Here is a 19,769-nt window from a genome sequence, read left to right on the forward strand (position 1 = left end):
GAAATTTTAATATTTCGTCAAAGTTTGATTCCTTTACTCGAAGTTTTGCCCTCAAAAAATTCAGAATATGGCGCTTTTGAAAGATTTCAAATCCAGCGCTAACGGAGAAGTGAGTTTGCAAGGGGGATAATTCCCACTTTCTTCGCCGATGGTGTTTCTTTTTCCCCCCTGCCCGTATAACGCATTAAATTTGCTTTCCGAGTACCCGAAGAAATGTCAAAAAATTCTCGCGCTGCGCAACGTCTCTTACAGTATAAGTTATAGTAGTTAGTAACTAATGGTGGGAGATTACGGTAAATGAGAAAAATAAATCTACCATGATTTGAAACCTGCAACGCTGACCTCAAATGCGCATTATATTATATAATATCGATGACGGTAATTAACGTGGAAAATTTTGTAAATCAGATTAGCCGCGGAGGCTCGTTGAGCCGATCAAAAGCGCACGCCTCGTGCATCCGACGATTATTGCACAAGCGATTTTATAAAGCCCCCCGTTCTTGTTATAATTCATCGATTTCACCACCCTGCCGGAAATTTATTCAAAATATGTACCTAGGTCTAGCTGAGCTGACAAATCCAATGCCAAGAAACGAGCTATAGACCTCAGTCGGAACTATTCACCCTGCATTGTCTGACTTTTCTCGCCTTGCATCGTTAAATTCAGTCCCCGCAAACGTGTCAAACCTGACCAACAATGGAGTGGATGGATGCCATCCGTGACCTGTAATTTCGCTGTGAAATTCCGCAGTGTTCATGATCAATGTGAATCCATGTAACGCGTTCGATCACTCAATTTTTGTTACCGAAATTCGCGTTTCAGCTAATTCTGAATAAAAGTTTTTAAACACTTGATTCAATTTGCTGTTTGAATATTGGCATTCAAGATTTCTGCATCCGTGAATATTAATTACTTTGGCAAAGTTGTACCGCATTTTTCCTTCCGCATTCGATTAACTAGGGGTTGTATTTTTGCGCTTGTCTTTTTATTCTTCTCATCTAAGACTGACGCAGTCTGTGTTTTTTTTTTTTCCGATACTGGTAATTCAGCAAACAGATTCTCGACGATCAGTTTTGAAAGTAAAGAAAGACGGAACTTTTTTTATTTCTCATTTGATCCTCTTATAGTGGCTGTGTTGCGATTTTTATATTAATCATTCCGGTTCTTGAAAGAACTTTAACGAGTCCTTTTACCTTGAAAAAATTACACTTTCACGCGACCGCGTTCAACACGGAATTAAACACTAAATTATACATCAAAAGTCGGTGTATTTGTAATTTAGTATAAAACGCTCTTTTTATCCGTATTGAAAAAAGAAATTTCATCACTCAGTGTTAGACATAATCGAACGATTAATACCCACGTAAAAGTCGCATGAAACTTTAGGTTACTCGCGTTCGGAAGCTAGAACGGCTTGCCAAAGCTCGTTATTTTTCGGATGAAAAAATTATCTCGTACGTGTTTGAGATAGGTCAAATATTCTTTGTATACATTGTATTTTTGGCGATTGTAACCAGCTTCGGTAATAAATCTACCCATGCGCACATACAACGTTGATAATATTTATCGCCGAGGTAATTGCGGGCGATCGAGTCATAATTTTCCAACTTATACGTAAATATAATAGAGTGTTTCAGAAAAAAATAATTGACGATTTTCTACCATTGAACCTCCTAAAAAGTTTGTTTAGGTTAAAAGAAAGATTGTTCCGTGGAAGATCGCGTTCGTTTGATTTTTCAATTTCTTTTCACATTTTTTTCAATTTGAGAAGAAACAAGTCGTAGCACTTGGATTATTATTTCTTTCTCTGACATTTATATTCAATCGAAAGATCACGATCCATGACCCAACGATATATCAACCGGGAATCTTACGTTCCTAAATTAAAAAAAAAGTTCACACTGAATTATAACTATTTTATGAGACTGAATTAATAATGGAAAGGTCGTCAGACAGGCTTCTCAAACATCAACTGGAGGCTTGATATTACAACCGTGGTTCTTCTCTGTCACGTAAATTGATGTTGCGACTGATGTAAGGAATAAAAAAAATTTTTTTTTATCAACGATACTTCATAAATAAAAAAAATATACAAACGTGAGAAATCAACTAAATGCGATCTTCCACGTTCATATTGTGACAGAACCTTTCTTTTAATCTAAAAAAACTTGTTCTCCAACTATTTTTTTCCAAAAAACCCATGGTACATGGTGGAGGGGTAAACGAGGCAGACTTTTTAGCCAACGGTGTAACAGATTCGCGGCACGAAAACCGGCTGAGAAAAGGACACGTCCATTTTCGCTCTATCCATCCGGCTTAAACGTCACGCGAAAGTTGACTCGATTTTCTAGCCGACATCGATCACGTGCAGCGTCTGTGTCTTCGGTCAGCACCGACCAATCGTCACCCTCCCACCTTTTCCTGAACAAACCCTGCCCACCTGTACCCAGCATCCCCCTTTCGCCCCATAGCCGGGGGGCACCAGATGCGCGCTTCGTTCCGCCCCTGTAAAAGAGCGAGCGCGCGGCTGTGAGCTCATTCATTTCCAACCACCTGCTCGCCGAAGAAGCACCCCGAGTATCGAAGCTTGTACCACGAGTCGCAACCCCGAAGAGAACGACGAGCCTCTCAGTATCAGTGCGAATTTTCACCCACCTCCCCCATCATTGAACAAATTCGCGCCACCCCGAAGAATCATGAAGACGTCGATCCTCACAACGGCTTCCTCTCGACCCTTCGTCGGCGTCGTTATACTCGTCGTTTTATGCTTCGCGATTGAAGTCTCCGCCAAACGTGAGTCGAAATTTATTCATATTCTCCGATTATTCGCCGCTATGTTCTTTTTTTTTTTTTTTTTTTCACTTCTTTCGGTCGATTATTTGCATTTTCTGCAGGTGACGTTCTGTTATTTTTTTTTTTTTCTAATTCCGGTTCCTTCTTTAATGTTACACTATCTATTCAGAAATTAGGTATATTGAAGTCGAGAATATTTATCATACGCTCGATTGTTAATCCATGTACCGATGAAAGTTTTTGTCCACGTTATGTGTGATTTGTAATATAAGTTTATTATACGGACTTGTCCTAATTTTATTCGACGTTTGTAGAAATTTAGACAAATTCACGGTCTCGCTAAGAAAATTTTCACGAATGCGTCTCGCGGACTCGAATTAAATCGAGAAAATTGCGGGTTTTTTTTTACCGGATCGCACGTGAAATTTGACGTGAAAAGTAGTATTGAAATTTTTAATAGCGCGTAGAAATTTTTCTTCCGCTCTTGATTTAAGAATCTGTACCGTTTTATTAAAGCTTTCGTTCTGGTATCACCTGGGAATTATTTTTCTTCGGCTACGTTGTGTTAATAGGGGTGGTATCACCCTTTACCGCTTCATTTTCAAGTTCACTTGATGCGAAAAGGTTTGCTAATAATCGACGCCTATATGCGACTGAAAGATGTTAAATTCATTTCTCTGTTGCACTTTGAAATTTGAAAAATGATCTACAACTGTTCAACTTTCCGCTCATTTTATTCGCAACGACGTTTCCGAACACTCGTCACACGATAACTTCTAACCTGTTTTAAAAATTTTTTTGTCTTTATTTCACCTAGTGAACAAAGTTTCAACGACGCGAAACGTGCAAGCTCGTCGAGAATTCTGTTAGATGTTAAAAGTGTCGCAGGTTTAACAATTTGTAACGATGTGAATTTTTCAAATTTTAATGCACCAAACAAGGGTAAAACTGATATTTTATATTCAAATATTTAAAATAGAATTTGATACGCGTAAATTTAAGTCAGACTGCAAGTCTGGACCGATTTTATGTCTTTGTACCACGACAAATTTCCTTTGTTAGCTTGAGCTGTTTCCGCTCGCACGTCGGTTAAACTTAAGTTTATAAAAGTCTTCGATCGATCACTCGGCGTATCATACTTTTTTCCGCATAAAACGACCATCTTTTTGTACTATATATATATATATACATGTGTATAAATGTATCACGTATTCAAGTATCACGTAAAGTACAACACGGTAATGGTTCGTAAATTCTGACAAGTGCCAGAAAGTTTGACGACTAGAAAGGTCTACAAAATTCCAGGTGTATTACATACGCAGTAACCTAACTAAGAATTGATTAACACACCGTGAGCTGGCGACTCGTTGTTTCAAGGCTTCGACAAATGCACTTATTCTACGTATATCTCTAGTTTTTCTTCTTTTTTCATTCTTCTTGTCGTTATTTCAAGCAACGTTCGCGATTCCTGGCTACCGAGTTTCGGTCTCTACCGCTTTATTGCCTGATGATAATTGGACAAAGAAAAAAGAGGACACTCGCGGTTTGATTTCCCGGGGCAATCACGCGGATTGATTTTTATCTAGATATTATTTTCCGCCAAAGCAGTTTACTTACTCCCGCATTTGTTTCTCTCTGTCGACCTGCAGCTTCGAAGCTCACGTCTCGAGGCGGGTGAATTTTTCATTTTCTTTGAAACGGTACGTAATTTCGTAGCTTTTTGTAAAATTGTATTATACGTGTGTTGAGTGTATACATATATATTTTCTTTTCTTCCCTCTTTGCCCCGTGTTCGTTTATTTCTCGGTCCTTCGTAAACCCTCGTTCTTTTAATTATCTTAACAACCTCTGCACTGTATAATATACGATTATACACAGGTATAATATACACGTGTGTACGTAGACGCCTACAGTACCACTAAATATGTGTGCAAGAAAGTAGGGAAAATCGGACGCGCACGTGGCACGGAAATTCAAATCAACCCAAGGAATTAGTTTTCTCTCTGAATGTATCCCGATCCACACCGATTCCACGCGGGATGATAAAAGTTTCCAAGTTATTGTGTATAACTTGTATAATGTATACAGGATGAAAAAATAATCAAAGAAACAAATGAGAAATATCGGATTTGTTATACGTGTTTATGAAAACATTGTGCTGAATAAAAAAAAAAAAAATAAAAAATAAAAATAAAAATATCGCACAGCCAATTCAAAATTTGCATTTATCCGATAGGGATACGAAATTCTCTGAACTAATTTGTTGAAAATAAATCACTCGTGGCGCGGGTGAAATATAACTCAACCGTAATAATATTGTAACGATTGCAAAGAAATTATCGTTCGATCGAAACGCCCAAAAACGATAATTCGTTTGGTATCTGATTTTAATTGTATGTATACCTACGTACATCAATTCGCTTGCGCTTGACATATCGCTCAGCGGCAGATACCGCAAATTGCGACCTGCAGCGTGGCATGTATATTATATACATATACTAATTATATATTATCGCGTGCAATATATAAGAAATTTTAAAATTTGATCCGTGGCTTGGACCGGATTTGAATTTTCTGAATGGCTTTGAATGGCTGGGTGAAAAAGATCACTGATTGTAAGACGTTGTCGTAACTGCCCGTTAGGAAATACAAGCGAATCTCCACTTTTACTCTTTTCACTCGGGAGGAATGCGTAATTTTAATTAAAAGGAATCAAAAAAAAAAAAAAAAGGAGGTTGGAAAAAAAGGAAACGCAGGTGAAACCAGACGTCACGCCTCGCCTGAGAGATTGAATTTCAATCCAGGAACCCTTCTCATATTACAGATAACTTCCGTACCGAATAGTTATCTGCGTATGAGCCAAGTAGTCGTAGAAATTCCAAGAGGATACGTAAATCGCTGTGATTTGTTTTACGAATCGAAAAAAAAAAAATAATCAGAACATTCTGGAAAGTTGTTTGAGAGTAAAACATCGTTTGTGTTTATTCTCTCTTTCCTCGGTGCCAAAGTTTGTGTGAAATTCTTTTCGCGCTTTGCCGAGCGTATAAAAGCTCGATTATTCATTGTTCATACACAGCTGTCAGCAAGCACTCGGAGCGACTTGACGCAGAATTTGCTTTAAACGCATTTCAGCTATTGTTGCCTGAAATGGCGATACAAAATTACATCACGACTTCGCCATAAGCTTTCAGCGAAAGCCGTTTAACTCGGCAGAAAACCGCCGCGCTCGCATATTTCCTCGGTAACGAATTCACTTGCGTATACGTATAATACCGTGTTTATTCCGCCCACTTCCCTCCGTTCGCGTCCTTCTTAATCAACGCATTATAACGCTTTTATACATTCGTCCCTCGATTCATCGTCGTTCGGCTGCTTCTATTATTATATTACAACGTAACGGTTAATGTCGAATCGATAAATCAACGATCACCTAATCCGGGAATACTTGATAATAATTAGTCCGCTGTTCGAGGGGAAAATTCGGGAAATTCGACCCGCCCCGTTCGCATTAAATCTGACGAAGGTTGCTCCGAAGCCAACCGACAAGAACTGCGCTCTCGGCCTTTTAATTTCAACCTTTTCGCACGCTAAAACGAGTTTAAAAAAAAAAAAAAATTCTGAAAGCCCTTATGCCGGCAGAGTGCGTGTATCGTTATTATTATCGTTCTTGCGTGAACAGCTTATATTTTTCCAAAACAGTTTCAATATTCACCCTCGTGTCATATTTACGCCTTCACTATCACGTACCTACTCGGCGATAAATTTGAATTCACCGCTTGCTCAGGATCACCGAGATGTTCGAACGGAGAGAAATACACCGCCTGTTGTTCACAATTCCAACGCCCGAATCGTCCCGGGAAGTATAAATTATGATCAAACAGAAATACTCGCTGTACGCGATATCTGGAAGCCTTTCACGGTCCGACCGCAGCTGCTTTTGTATTCGTGTACGTTTCAATGCTCTAGTCAGGAACCGGACGCAGGATATTGCCAACGCGTTCGATATTGTCATTACTCAACTTTCCGAAAAAAAAACAAAAAAAAAAAAAAAAACATCCTGATACGGATCGAAAGTTAAAGAGTATATGATAGCAATATAACGTCGTGTTATGGTCACATTCAAGAGAAACTCGAAGGCGACGTATTGATCGAGAATTCTTAAAATTATAGAAAATTTGAAGAGTTCGTGGAATTAATGATACGACAGGACAAAGTTTTTTCCGTAAACTTTAAGAGACGACAAGCTTGCAAGGCATTTTTAAGTTGACACGTTTTTGAAAGAATTTCACAATGTGTTGATGAAAATGAGCTTTCGCTCAATTTTAAATACAATTTATTGAACGGTAATCCAGGTGAGAAGAATTTGATTTTGTTGTCCGTATGCAGTTTCGTGTCACATAAGTATGCAAATTCATGGCGAATCGTATCTCTTCTTTTTTTATTAAAGTATGGGGAGAGGCTTACATAGTGAAATGGAATAAAAAAGAGGAAATAAAAAATTTCGATTGAGCGGTAACCCGGGTTCTTTACATGTAAAGTAGGTATCTCGTTTGCCTTTGCCTTGGAAAAAAAAATGACGGGGAAATCTTGGGACAGCCACCTTTTCATAAATTCGAACGATTCCTCCGGGAACTGTTTAAAAATTAAAAAAAACGTTTCCGAGTTAGCCTGGCCAATTTTGTGCATTTTACAAAAACCCAAAAACGTACAGTCGTTTTTAAAAATTTTGTCAACGAGTGGAAAAAAGCCAAGCCTATCCGGCTGCTTTTCAACTTTAACACTTCTAAATTATAAACGACGTACAATTTGCTGCGGAAATGTCTCTGCTAAACTTTGGAAAGTTGAAAAGTAACGAATGAACGGTGAACTCGCCGTGGGAAATTACTGTTCGTCAACAGATGTCTGCGGTGTAATGAAACCGCAAGTTTTCCGCGCAAATTCACACACTCGCAATCAGATATATGCGTATTTGCAGCTGCATGCAACTGTTTCCGCGGTCGCGGCATGTAAATTTGCAAATATACGCGTACACTGTGCCTATGCCTGTGTGTGTGGAAAGCTCTTAACGCCAGAGCGGAAACTTGTTGCTCGTCACGAAAACCCGATAACATTCGCTGGTGCTACAGCCTTCGGACAAATGAACTCGATTTGTCTTTTTTTTTTTTTGCACGGATAGATAATAACATTCGGAGACAGTGTTTATTTACGTACGTATGTACATTCGTAGTACTGATTTTACTCACTTGTTGTATCTACTAATCATTTTCATTCATGCTGTGAAATTGTATACCTTGGGTAAAATTTGATGAAAAAGAAAACTACAAAAAAAAAAAAAAAAAAAAAAAAAACAATCATAAAAATTGGCGTACCGTGATTTGACAGGATACAACGTGAGAATCGAAGCTACGTGTTTTTGGTCTCTCATCCGTTCGCCAAAAAATTCGCGGTACAGAACGAAAGAATCGCAGCCAGGCGGAAAAATTGTGTAAATTTTGGTGGAAAACGGTGCTCGGATTGCGGGTGAAACTATCATGCCCTGGGAGTGGGAGATAATGACAAGCCGAGATTCACATCCCTATCCAAATCAATGCTTAGCCTGAGGGGTTCAGAAGCCGGCTTAGAGGGCGGTGTAAGAAATCGTTTGCCCTTTACCTTTCTTCCTTATTATTCCCTCTTTCCTCTCACCTGAGCAAATATTTGGCACTCTATTTTATAGACCCGGCATCCCGACGGGAAGAAAAGAATAAAAAAAAAAAAAAAAAAAAGAGCGAAGAACGTAGCAAGGGTGAAAGTTTTTGCATATAAATATAGCAATAAAATATCCCACGTATAAATGACCCGATTTATACAACATACGTATCCCACTCGGGAATATTTTCACCATCCCTACTCCCGGGAAGTTACAAAAAGAGTTTGCACCCGTAACAACGAGGATAAGCCGCGGTGCTCGAATTGCTGCCCGAGTTACGCTTGTTGGCCAAAATACAACCTGATTCTGGACCTTGCTTTCCGATCACGTAATTTCGCACACACGGAATCCCACAGCTTCGTTACACCATTTGCAAAAGCCCGTGTCGACCTCCGTCCATGAGTCTCACTGGAATCACGCGCAATAATTTTCACCCTCTTGAGATTCGGGATGCGGAAAACCGGCCGCTGCTCTCCAAACTCGACGAACTGACCGACGTGTACGAGGACGACGTACACCGTCGCAATTTTGTCAATTGTTGTTAACTTGCATCCTCGGAATTTGACTACCCAGAACCGCGATTTCGGTGTCCAGTTGGCACGTTGCGATAACGCAGCTTTGAGCCATTCGATACACTTGCGGAAGTTTGTGGGTACATTGTCGAAAAGCGAGTGGCCGTGGTTTGCTTTCCGTTTTCCGCGGTCACTCTTTATCGCAAATCTGGTGTATGTATAAAATCATGTATTTTTTTGCATGCATTTATGAAAAAAATTATTTACAATTTTTTTTTTTTCTAATTTGTCAAGAAACACATCGTGGCACTTGAATTATTAATTCTGCCCCGACGTTTATATTCAACTCAAAGATAAGGATCCGTAACGTAACGGTATATCAAACGGGAATCATAATCTTCTGAATTAAAAGTTCATATTGAATTATAACTGTTCTATGAGATTGAATTAATAACGAAAAAGTCGTCAGACACGCTGCTGAAACATCAACCGGAGACTTGATGTTACAAGTGTGGGTTTTCTTTGTGACGCAAATTGATATTATGATCGATGTAAGCAATAAAAAAAATGTATTCACGATACTTCGTAAATTTAAAAATTTGTACAAAAGTGAAAAATCACCTGAGCGTGCTATTCGACGTAACGTAAAACCCTCATTGTTCGAAAGAACCTTTCCTTTAGCCTGAACAAACTCTTTAGGAGGTGGCGTGGTGAAAAATGTCGGATCATTTTTTTCTGAAACACCCTAAGAATTATATACCGAGAACGTCGGTTTGCATAATAATCAGCTTCCCGACGAAACCTGAGCTTTGTCAAATCAAACGGGCTTTATCGGTTGGCTGAAATATGTTGCAAGCTGGATTATCGTGATATCGGTAATGTCGATATTCAGAATGACACGGATCTATGCCACGCGTTACATCGAACGTATCACGCGAATTTGATCGGATTTCTTGACGCAGGTGAAATTTCGACGAGGCGACGCCGTGAGAATTGGACGAATAAATTTTACGAATGATTGACGAAGGGTTGGCGTGTATAATTTCGTACGATGGGAAAAAATCGCAGGACTTTGACGGCGGCTTGTTCGGAGAAAATTTGTGAAATCGAGGTGTCTTTTCACGCCTTATTTCTTCGCCTCTGCGACGCGAATCTTGCAACGCGACGAACGGGAATCGCGGGGATAAGAAAAACGAGAAAACGGTGCGCGTCCAACGGAAATATTATAATACACGGCATGGAATAATTAACGATTCGTTTCATACTCTTGGCGGTTGAAGAAACTGGCAATTTCCGCCTTTTCGGTTTTCACTGCTTTACAACGTGTCACGCCAACTTTCTTGCTCGTCATTTTCATTATTTCTTACTCATCTCTCTTCACTCGGAAACCCCACGATTCCTTAAAAGAAAGTAAAAACGTACTCTTCAGAGAGTGAGAATAAAATTAGCAAAGATGAAAAAATTTGCTTATACATTCCGACCGTAGATATAAATATACAGTGTAGCGGGGGTAGTTGGTCACGGGAAATGAGCGGGGTAACGAACGGTGGCGTTGAAGCGGACATTTTTTAAGACATTCACTTTTTTTAATTACTTTGAAAAGCAGCGCAACAACCCTGTACGACCCTTTTAAAATTTCACCCTCCAGACTTCGCTTTTAATCTCAGTTTAAATACAAATATTACGTGCAATGGAAACAAATTTTTTCTCCCCGGGCAAAGTGATAGAAGCGGCGATAATCTCGCGGTATTTTTACTTCTACTTTATCGTTTTTCTTACTTTATTTTCTCTAACAGCAGTCGAATAATTCGCCGATCAAATCACAGACGCTTCGAGTACGCGACGGCGCAAGATTCACGCAACGACGGACACGCGCAAAAATACATTCGAAGATCAAGTCGATCCGGAGATGTTTCAGGTTCGTCGATGTGCCGAGAATTAGTTCGATCGTCCGTGTGATAGTCCCGGGATAGCCAATCTCATCTTCGAGGGTTGATTGATCGGGTAAACACCTGCTGCTGCCATCGCCGCTCGTCCAGAAGTCGATGTTTGACACCGCGATATGCTCACTTTTGCCGTAATTGCCGAAGAGCAGAAGGCACTGAAAGTTGGTAACCAGGGACTCGCATTTCCTCGACGTTAAATCAAATTTACCTACCCGCGCAGTCAATTTGCCAAATATAATCAACACCGACTAACTTTTCGATCGATATTATGACGCGATGGCGGGGAATCCCCTGTCTCACGGCTGCGAGTTCGACGTTGTTGCACGACAAACAATACGAGAAATTAATAAATAGTTTGGCCTGTGCAGGTAGCTTTCTTTTTTTATTTTCACTACCAACATTAAGTAGGAATTATTATGACGTTTTACGCCGAGTGGATCAATTTTCTTTTGTACACGCGTACGTATACCTATACAGCGAGAAACTTCCTCCGACGTTTCGAGTTAATTAAGACGCGGAGCTCACGACTTTTATTTATTGCGCGAAATTGAATGCTCGTAAATATGTAGGCAAGGGAATCCGAGTGACCGTCGTCGTCAGATCGCCCTGTTATTTATTTATACATACATACCTGCACGATGCACCTAACAACGTCACGGAGATAATTTTCGCATCTCTTCCCCAGAGGGCGGAAATTGATTTTCAAATATACAGAGAGGGTGTATTATTACCGAATCTCGTTGATTAATTAAAGCCTCTCGGATCGCAGCCGATTAGCCGCGTTAGACGTTTGCAAGTGCCAAGTTAATGCGACTTTTCGCCTTCGTTCGAAATTCAAATTTCCCCGATCAACTTATACTCGTTTGATGAAAATCAAACTTGGGAGAAACATGAAAGTTTCGAATGGTCCGAAACCCGTCGCTCAAAGTTCCGAAAGGATAAAATGTTCGAAGGGCGTAACTCCGACGAGTCGAAGTTTACAACGTGCGAAAATGAGAAAATTTAAAAATCAGAAACATCGAAATAGTGAATAATCCGAGCTGAGTGAAACTTCACCACTTTGATCTTTCTTTGTTTTGGATTTTCGATATTTTTACGCTCGGAATCCTGTTCATTCTGATTTTTTACACCCGTTCGTTGAGTAAACTACGCCGTGTGAGTATGTTTCACTTTTCAGAATGTTGCGCTGTCGGAACTTTGCTCTATCGTAACTTGAATTGTCGGAATCCTTTTGTTTCAGCAAGGTTGAGCAAAATTTGATTTTCCTCACTTCGAGTTCTCAAATTCGAAATTTCAACCCGCCCCGCTCTCTCATATCCCAGACGCATACGTAAGGCGACAAAAGTGTCACACAAGTCTGCTTTATCGCGCACTTACGAGTCGACACGGTGCTACAAACTGCCAAGTAATCCACAACAAGACTTGTAAATCCAATCCGTGATCCCTCGACGCGACCCTTTATCTCAGTCAATATCCGAAAGTGCAACTTTCCGCGATATCCCAGCGACGCTTCGTTATCCTCGCAATCTTCTTAGACGAGAGTGCGACACTTCGCGTTCAAATCCACCGTCGTTATTCATTAATTTCAAAATATTTGCCTCTCTCTGCGGTAAGTGAAACTTCGGCAGGGCAATCGGTCATCAATATTCACGACGTCAAGTTTCCAGCAGTATAATTCCATCAGTTGTGGAAATCCGGAGTCGCGGTTGGTTCGCACCCTTTCCGCGTGGCTCGCTGTTGACAGGGGACAAATTGACCTAACTTAATTCCGGTCCGGTGTGTGAAATTTTCGAGACATTAGTCGTCGTCCGACGTTATCTGTCCGGAATTTTTCTCGCTTGTATACCCATCGATCCGCTTATCGTTGATAATCACCCTCGGGGAGCGATTAATCGCACAATAGCCGCGTCGTCTGCCGATCGATACGCGGTAATTCGATCATTCGACGTTTCGACCCGGGACAATTTCAGGCTACGTATTTTCGATGAAATTATGCACGTCCCTTGGTGCGAAAATTATTTTCTCACTCCCCTCTCCCCCACCAATGCAACGAGCCTCTATATCATCTTGTTCTTTCGCGTAATTGGGGATTACGAATAATTGAAATATGCTGTCTTAGCTACGGCTGCAGGATCCGGGTGAAATTAGTTATTTCTCGTTGAACGTGAACGTGCGACGTCGATCGGCACGTCTCAATAACCGTCCTCGTTCTATCTCGGGTATCAATGTTTTGCCATTTGAAAATGCAGCCGCAATTGGCTTTTCCTTTCTCTCCGTTCTATTGTCAACCTCAGCCCTGTGAAATCGGAAACTAGTACATGGCCGCATTGTGTTCTCTCTGCGTTTCTCGGGATCTTGTCACGACGGCATGAAAGAGGTCCGAAAAGCTTCCATCGTTCTACATTCATCCTCTCGATATCCTTGTTATTTCTGGATCGGAACTGGAGCGACGTTTATTTCATTATTACAGGGCTTTCCGAACGCTTCGCGAGGCAGCTGATTGCAGGCTTTGCATTTCAAGTTTCATTTCTTGAATTTTTTTTTTCTAAGATTTTATAATCAAACGATCGTAGACGGGTCGTCATATCGATCAAGATCGTCGATTCATTATCAAACCTCCCCCGGTCATGTGGATTTTTACCAACATTGCAGGCCAAGATCGACGATTTCATCCTGATCTTTTTTTCCCCCACTTACGGTTTTTCAAAAGCTTCCAAAATATTCAGGTAATAAGTTTCAAGTGCTTAATTGATATTCCAATAGTTCGCATTACGATTACTTTCGATTAGTTGATCGGTAGTGATTGTTGAACAACGAAAAATTCCCGGGTCACCGATAAGTGAGAATTTCATGTTGGCCGAACGAATATCCTTGACCTATAAACAATATATTTATTTCCGTTCTCGCGAATGAGAAACGAGCGGGAGGCTCGACCAGGTCGTCCAATAAGGAAATTGATTCCATAAACGTAGGAATTCATGTCTTCGGTTTGCTTTTAATGCGCTTTATTCTCCTGTTGTAGGTACAGGTATAATATGTATATATTAATGTTTGTGTTCTCGACTTCCGCCCTGCGGCTCGGAAAGCCGCGCGTGCTGTCTGCGGGGTTTCACGTTGTCGATAGTTTATTTTCAGTCCGTACATATATATTATTTACAGATTTTAACCTTGTAAATAGCGGCAAAATTATGCGGTAAACGAAAGCAGGATACTTTTTATGGGAGAATCTCATATTTATGGGGGTCGGAATAAAAAGAAGAATGACCGGGAGGATCGGAGGGGAAGAGGGAACGAGCTTAATTCACTTACACACGCACACAAATAGCACATAGCGTATATAAGAGGTCATGGCATGTTTTTTGCGAGAGTTAAACCGTTTTCACCTTTTTTTTTTACATTAAATATTCCCTCGCAAATATTCGTGGGTTAATATAATTCTCGGCCCCATGCAGGAAGAGTTGAACAAAAGGCCCTGCCTTTTTGATTAATATAACGATATAATTTCAACGGGATAATATCTTTCTCTCCGACTATATATATATATATATATATATATATATATAGATATATATATATACATATAGCTATATATATATATATATATATATATATATATATATATATATATATATATATATATATATATAGATATATATATATACATATAGCTATATATATATATATATATACACGTATGTGTATGCGCATAGAAAGAAAAATGTGCATATTTTGACTGATATTTTTTATTCTCTCTGCATTGTTGTTTTTCGTATAGCCACTTCTTTCAACACTGGGTCATTCAACGCGGAAAAATGACCGGATTCTTGTATTGCGAATTTTTTCCGCCGGACGCGAGGGCTTGAGGCTAAGCTTTTTTTAGAACCCGGATAATTCACACCGAAGCGCTGCAGCGTTTTACTAGCATCGTCACATGAACCTAAAAAAAATACAAAGAAACAAGAAGGAAAATGTTGCCACTGCACTGAAACTGTGACATAAAACCTGAAGCCGAGCGAAGGGTGTACTCCATTTTATCGTAAATTGCTTTCAAAATTAAACTATATAATTGCGATATACTTACATTGCAAAAGCTTAGGCATCGGTCGGTTAATCCAGGATAAATCTGCAGCTGCAGGCATCCTAAATTCGTTTATTACGATGCAATCTTTCGAGCGGATGATTCAATGAACGAAGGAAGAAACTGCAGGTGTAGGCTTTGGCTTTAACGCAGAAACTTGCAAGCTTGACGTTTCAAGGGTGCGGAATCCGAGGTGACTAGTCGACGTTAGATTGTAACGTTTAAAATATCTTGTTTATCTTGTTTATCTTTCTTTCTACATCTGCAGCCGCGAGAAATGTCTGATTATGTCGTATTCGTCGATCAGACTAGCCGACGGTGAATCGACCCATTTCTGGTAAATCCCTTACTCCGAAGTTGAAATTTTTCAGGGGTTTCGTCTTCGCTGTTTTTCGCAGAGCTTCTACGTCAGGCCGTGAAAAAATGAACTCGTTTCACGAGGCTTGTGTTACATACTTACGGTTGTGTACGTTTGACGCAATTATGACGCACAAGAGAAACCGATTCAGCGTGTGAAGCAACGCGAGGTGAATTGAACATACATACGCGGTTAGTTTGGCAAATGAGAGGCGAGGGTTGCACAATTATCGTGGCGTACGAGAGAGGCGATTAGGGGCTTGAAAAAATACCGCTTTACCTGGAAATTTTCACTCTCCTGACAATTTTCAACGTAGAAAGTTCTTCTTTTACGCGCCTATAGTTTCTTCTCTCCGTTTTTGCGCCCCGGCTACTCACAGAGCGTTAACGAATATTCAAATTACATAATTTTCGCAAATTGCCTCATGATTCGCGTAATTACATGCGATGAAACAATAATACCGTACGTTTTCAATATCGCGAACCTCGCTGTTCGGGGGAAATTTGGCGTAACGGCTCGGCGAATGGAAAATAAACAGAACACGGCCCAACGATCCGTAGGAGGAATGTGTTCGTACGGAAATGTATTGGCATCTTGAAACAAAGCTTCTAACGAACCCGCTCCACGGTTCACGACATTCCATTTTCCTTCGCGCGCTTTGAAAAACCCGTAATTCGGACCATTTTGTCAATTCAGGTGTGCCGTTTATTTGGACGCCGCGTTATCGCGCTCGTTTAATTTACTCCGAGAACGAGCGCTGGAAGACTTTTGTAGTAAAAGCTTGAAACGGAAGCGGACGTCGTTGTGCTCGACGTTTAATTAGCACACGTCTAATTATTATTTAGCGTGTATTGTCCATCATTATCGTCATTTAACAGGACGTACACCCCCCGCCATTACGTGGTTAATATTAATTAAGATTGCACATTCCATTGTACGCTGGAAGCGATTATCGCGGGTAACTAAACAGTAGCAACTGCAGTTAAACTCGCGATGAACAAAGCAGCGGATCAAGTACACCGGCATTATTAACGACGTTCAAATATGCACCGTGCAAAATACAACGCACAAGCTGATTATAACCGAATAACGTCGGTGATCTTTCGTAACGAGGTCGTATCATGACGCACTCGACGACCAGATATCGCAGTTGCATTGAATAATTAAATTTATACTCCCGTGCATATAACAACATTGGCATACATTGTCGGAACGGAAATTCATTGACCGTTATTCGTCGACTCTTTGAAATGATTAATCCAGCTTTATTCGACGCGAAATAATTCGTCGTTACCGCTAAATCTACGAAACAGCAGGACTATCTCGTTTAAGGTGTTTAAGGGCCGATGATTCCAAAAAAATTCACACATATTCAGAAAAACCAATGAATTCATTATGTATGAATTAAAAAAAAAATATTTCACCAGAGATCCGTTACGCAAATTTTTGGTCAAATAATTTACCGACAACTTTTTGGCATTATTGTTATTCGAAACGAATTATTTTTATCAACTTGTCGAAATGTTCAACATTCTCACCGAGGGTCACTTTTTGTTGGGAACATACGTCCCTTAACACCTTAATATTCGACACCAACTGATCAACTTGTGCAATTCCTCGAAAAGTCTTGTTCCTTACTTCAGGGGGCTGCTCGGCTTTCGGCCACTCCTGCTTCGGAGGCCACGGGAAGAGGTCAGGATCCTCCGACCGGATCGACGACGGTCTTCAGGAAAACATGAACTCGGGTCTGAATCAGGAAGGCCAGGAGTACGAGAGCCCGAGAGGAGGTGGGGAAATTCTGTTAGCCGACGCTGGTCAGGTTTACCAGGATCGTCCGATGCCCCGTTTCCAGCCTCCGCAGGTCCTCGGTCCGCAGGAGCAGCATCCCCGCTACAATCTCTCTCCGTTCATCAGGCAATGGGTGGGTTCTCGCCGAATTTCATCAGCCTTGCTTCGTCCCCGATTCTTCCTTATTCTATGCATTGATTGATTCATTCATCCCGTAGCTGGCCTCCTACCGCAGTGGAAACTCCGCCGACTACGAGGCGAACTAGGATTCGAGATATCCGAACACCGACCACCAAGTCGTTGACAGCGTTACGATTATTTAAGGATAACACGACAAGGAATATAGCGATGGTACTATTGATAAAGAAGTTATTGGTCTTTTATTGTTACACATTTCCTGACACCTTATTACGCAGTTCCAACGGACCACTCAACAACCAGTGCCGCGCTATTCAATCTGCCCAATTGGTCCGGAGAATTGACTCGGTGTTAATTGGCTGAAAGTCGACCGTTTAGAATGGCTGATTGAAACAGGCTGCCTCAACCGGTTGTCCTGTTAATCGCTCGACTGTTTCAACAAGTCTAGGCCAGTCGAATCTGCAGTTGAATTGTGCAGTACTGTTATATTCAATATCAAATATTCACTGTCGCGGTTACGCTAATTAACATGCCAATCTTTCCGTTTTCAATCGATCCTCGCGCGTGTGTATTATTTCGGAGGGAAATGAGAGGCCGATTATTATAGGTACAGAGGCTGGCGGCTTTTCCAGGACTATGCTCCGAATATAACGCTTCGGCAATTTAATCCGACGAGGTGCAAAGTCAGAGCACACCTGTCTTTGAAATTTTTACCAATTTGGCAAGTCAATTTTCCGTTTTATTCCTGACAGTGAAATTCTCGATCGGTTTACGAAAGTGTTAAATCCCTCGAATCCGGTCACAACGAGTCACGAAATACCTTCCCGCACACCGCGTTACCAATCCAACGGAGACTTCTACACGGTTTCTATCGCGGCTTATCAAAATAATATTATCTACGTCTTTGATGGGCCCTTGGACTAAATTCACCATGTTCAAAGGAATGTTATAAGAATATTACTAAAATAATGTTGTATCAGCAATGTTGTGTAAGATATGCATGTATACCTTATACGCATCGTGTACATACGTATCTTGATTGGATATAGGATTAACGTTGGAGAAGAAAAGAACTATTATTAATAATAATAATAATAATAATAATAATGATAATAATAATAATATTACTAATAATCTCAATGGCGATGACGGTGATGGAAAAATAAAAAGAAATAAAATAATAATAAATGATAATATTTATAAAATGCAATTCGCTTGCATGTATATTTTATTCCCCGGATATATGCAATTATCGTTACTGTGCATTAATGAGTATCAGTGTAATTCACGTTATGTATCGAATGTTACGTACAAAAGGATGAAAAAAAAAGGGAAAACAAGAAGGCAAGACGAAATAAATATTATATAGTGTCTAATATGTCAGTTAGAGATACGTATGAGGTTCGTTTCAAGTCAAATAAAAATGAAAATTATACGACAACTACATTTACTCATAAAAGTTCAGATCATTTCCTAGTGATGATGTAACATTCCGGCAGTTGTTGCAATGGATTTTAGTAATCAGTGAAACGTCTGGTAATGTAGCAAAAGATACGTTTACGTAAACGGAGCCTCGACCTCGTGATAAAATGAACTAAATTATATTTACACGAACTTAAATAATCACGCTGATTTCGCGCGTCAGGCGATGCGGGAAACGTGCGGATTTCGCATGGCCAATGTTATCACGTGTCAGGTAAATGGAACGAAGACATTGGCGAGATAGGGATTGAGACTCGCGGCTGGCTTGCAGTAATTTGCCATCGCTGAAATTAACGGTGATAAAAGTATGATTGTCTCAATTGATGAGTGACGCTGCACGCTACCAAAGGCTAAACGGTACTTCGTTATGCGACAGATAATGTTTGAAAGAAGCGTCCGATTCGGCGATGGATTCGCCATTTATTTTTCTTAAGGGCGTGCAAAGGTGTTTTCACCGAAAATGGGAAACGAGTGGTAATGTTTATTTTATCGAGTTCGAAGACACCCAGTCTTGTTGCAGCTGAAAACATCTGTGGTACCACATCGTGCTTCTTGATCGCGTCAGACTCTTTGTTCAGAGAAAGCTACGGAGAGGAAAAAAAATATTATCAGAGACTCAAAGAAACTGGAGACTCATGTATCCGCGTGACGAATTTCTTGACAAAAGAACTCGGCACTCGGCAATTGGTTGGATGCATTTGAACCTCACGATTATTTATAATTATCCGTGAATACGAAATTTCAGTTATTACGCAACTGTCAATGTACATACGTTGCGTCATGCGTTCATGACATGACAAAATACAAGGTCCGGATTTCTCGATGTGTCGGCTGTAGAGAATGAATCGCATTAATTTTCATAACGTCATATTCATAGTCGAATTCTATGATATGGCGCTACTGACCTATCGACGAACAGTGAAATTGCATCTGGCGTGTTCCATTCAAATCTGCGTTCAGTTCGTTACTGTTCTCTTCTTACTT

The 19,769-nt window shown here is 40.3% G+C and overlaps 2 protein-coding genes across 2 annotated transcripts in view; one reads left to right on the forward strand and one right to left on the reverse strand.

Annotated features, from left to right (window-relative positions):
• Window positions 1-16,404, reverse strand: part of LOC107227357 — a 33,686-nt gene extending 17,282 nt beyond the window's left edge. Inside the window, exon 1 of the mRNA XM_046746776.1 lies at window positions 15,023-16,404. Coding sequence (XP_046602732.1) covers window positions 15,023-15,080 — 58 coding nt within the window. The 5' untranslated portion in view covers window positions 15,081-16,404. The remainder of the gene's footprint in view (window positions 1-15,022) is intronic.
• On the forward strand, window positions 2,524-18,736 carry LOC107227368 (neuropeptide CCHamide-2). The gene is made up of 3 exons (XM_015668488.2): window positions 2,524-2,794; window positions 17,021-17,298; window positions 17,384-18,736. Exons 1-3 carry the CDS (start codon window positions 2,698-2,700, stop codon window positions 17,429-17,431), a joined length of 423 nt encoding a protein of 140 aa, XP_015523974.1. The 5' UTR covers window positions 2,524-2,697; the 3' UTR covers window positions 17,432-18,736.
• Window positions 18,737-19,769: the final 1,033 nt, after the last annotated feature.

This window comes from Neodiprion lecontei, chromosome 1 (assembly GCF_021901455.1).
Source record: "Neodiprion lecontei isolate iyNeoLeco1 chromosome 1, iyNeoLeco1.1, whole genome shotgun sequence".
In the NCBI taxonomy this organism is placed as follows: Eukaryota; Metazoa; Arthropoda; class Insecta; order Hymenoptera; family Diprionidae; genus Neodiprion; species Neodiprion lecontei.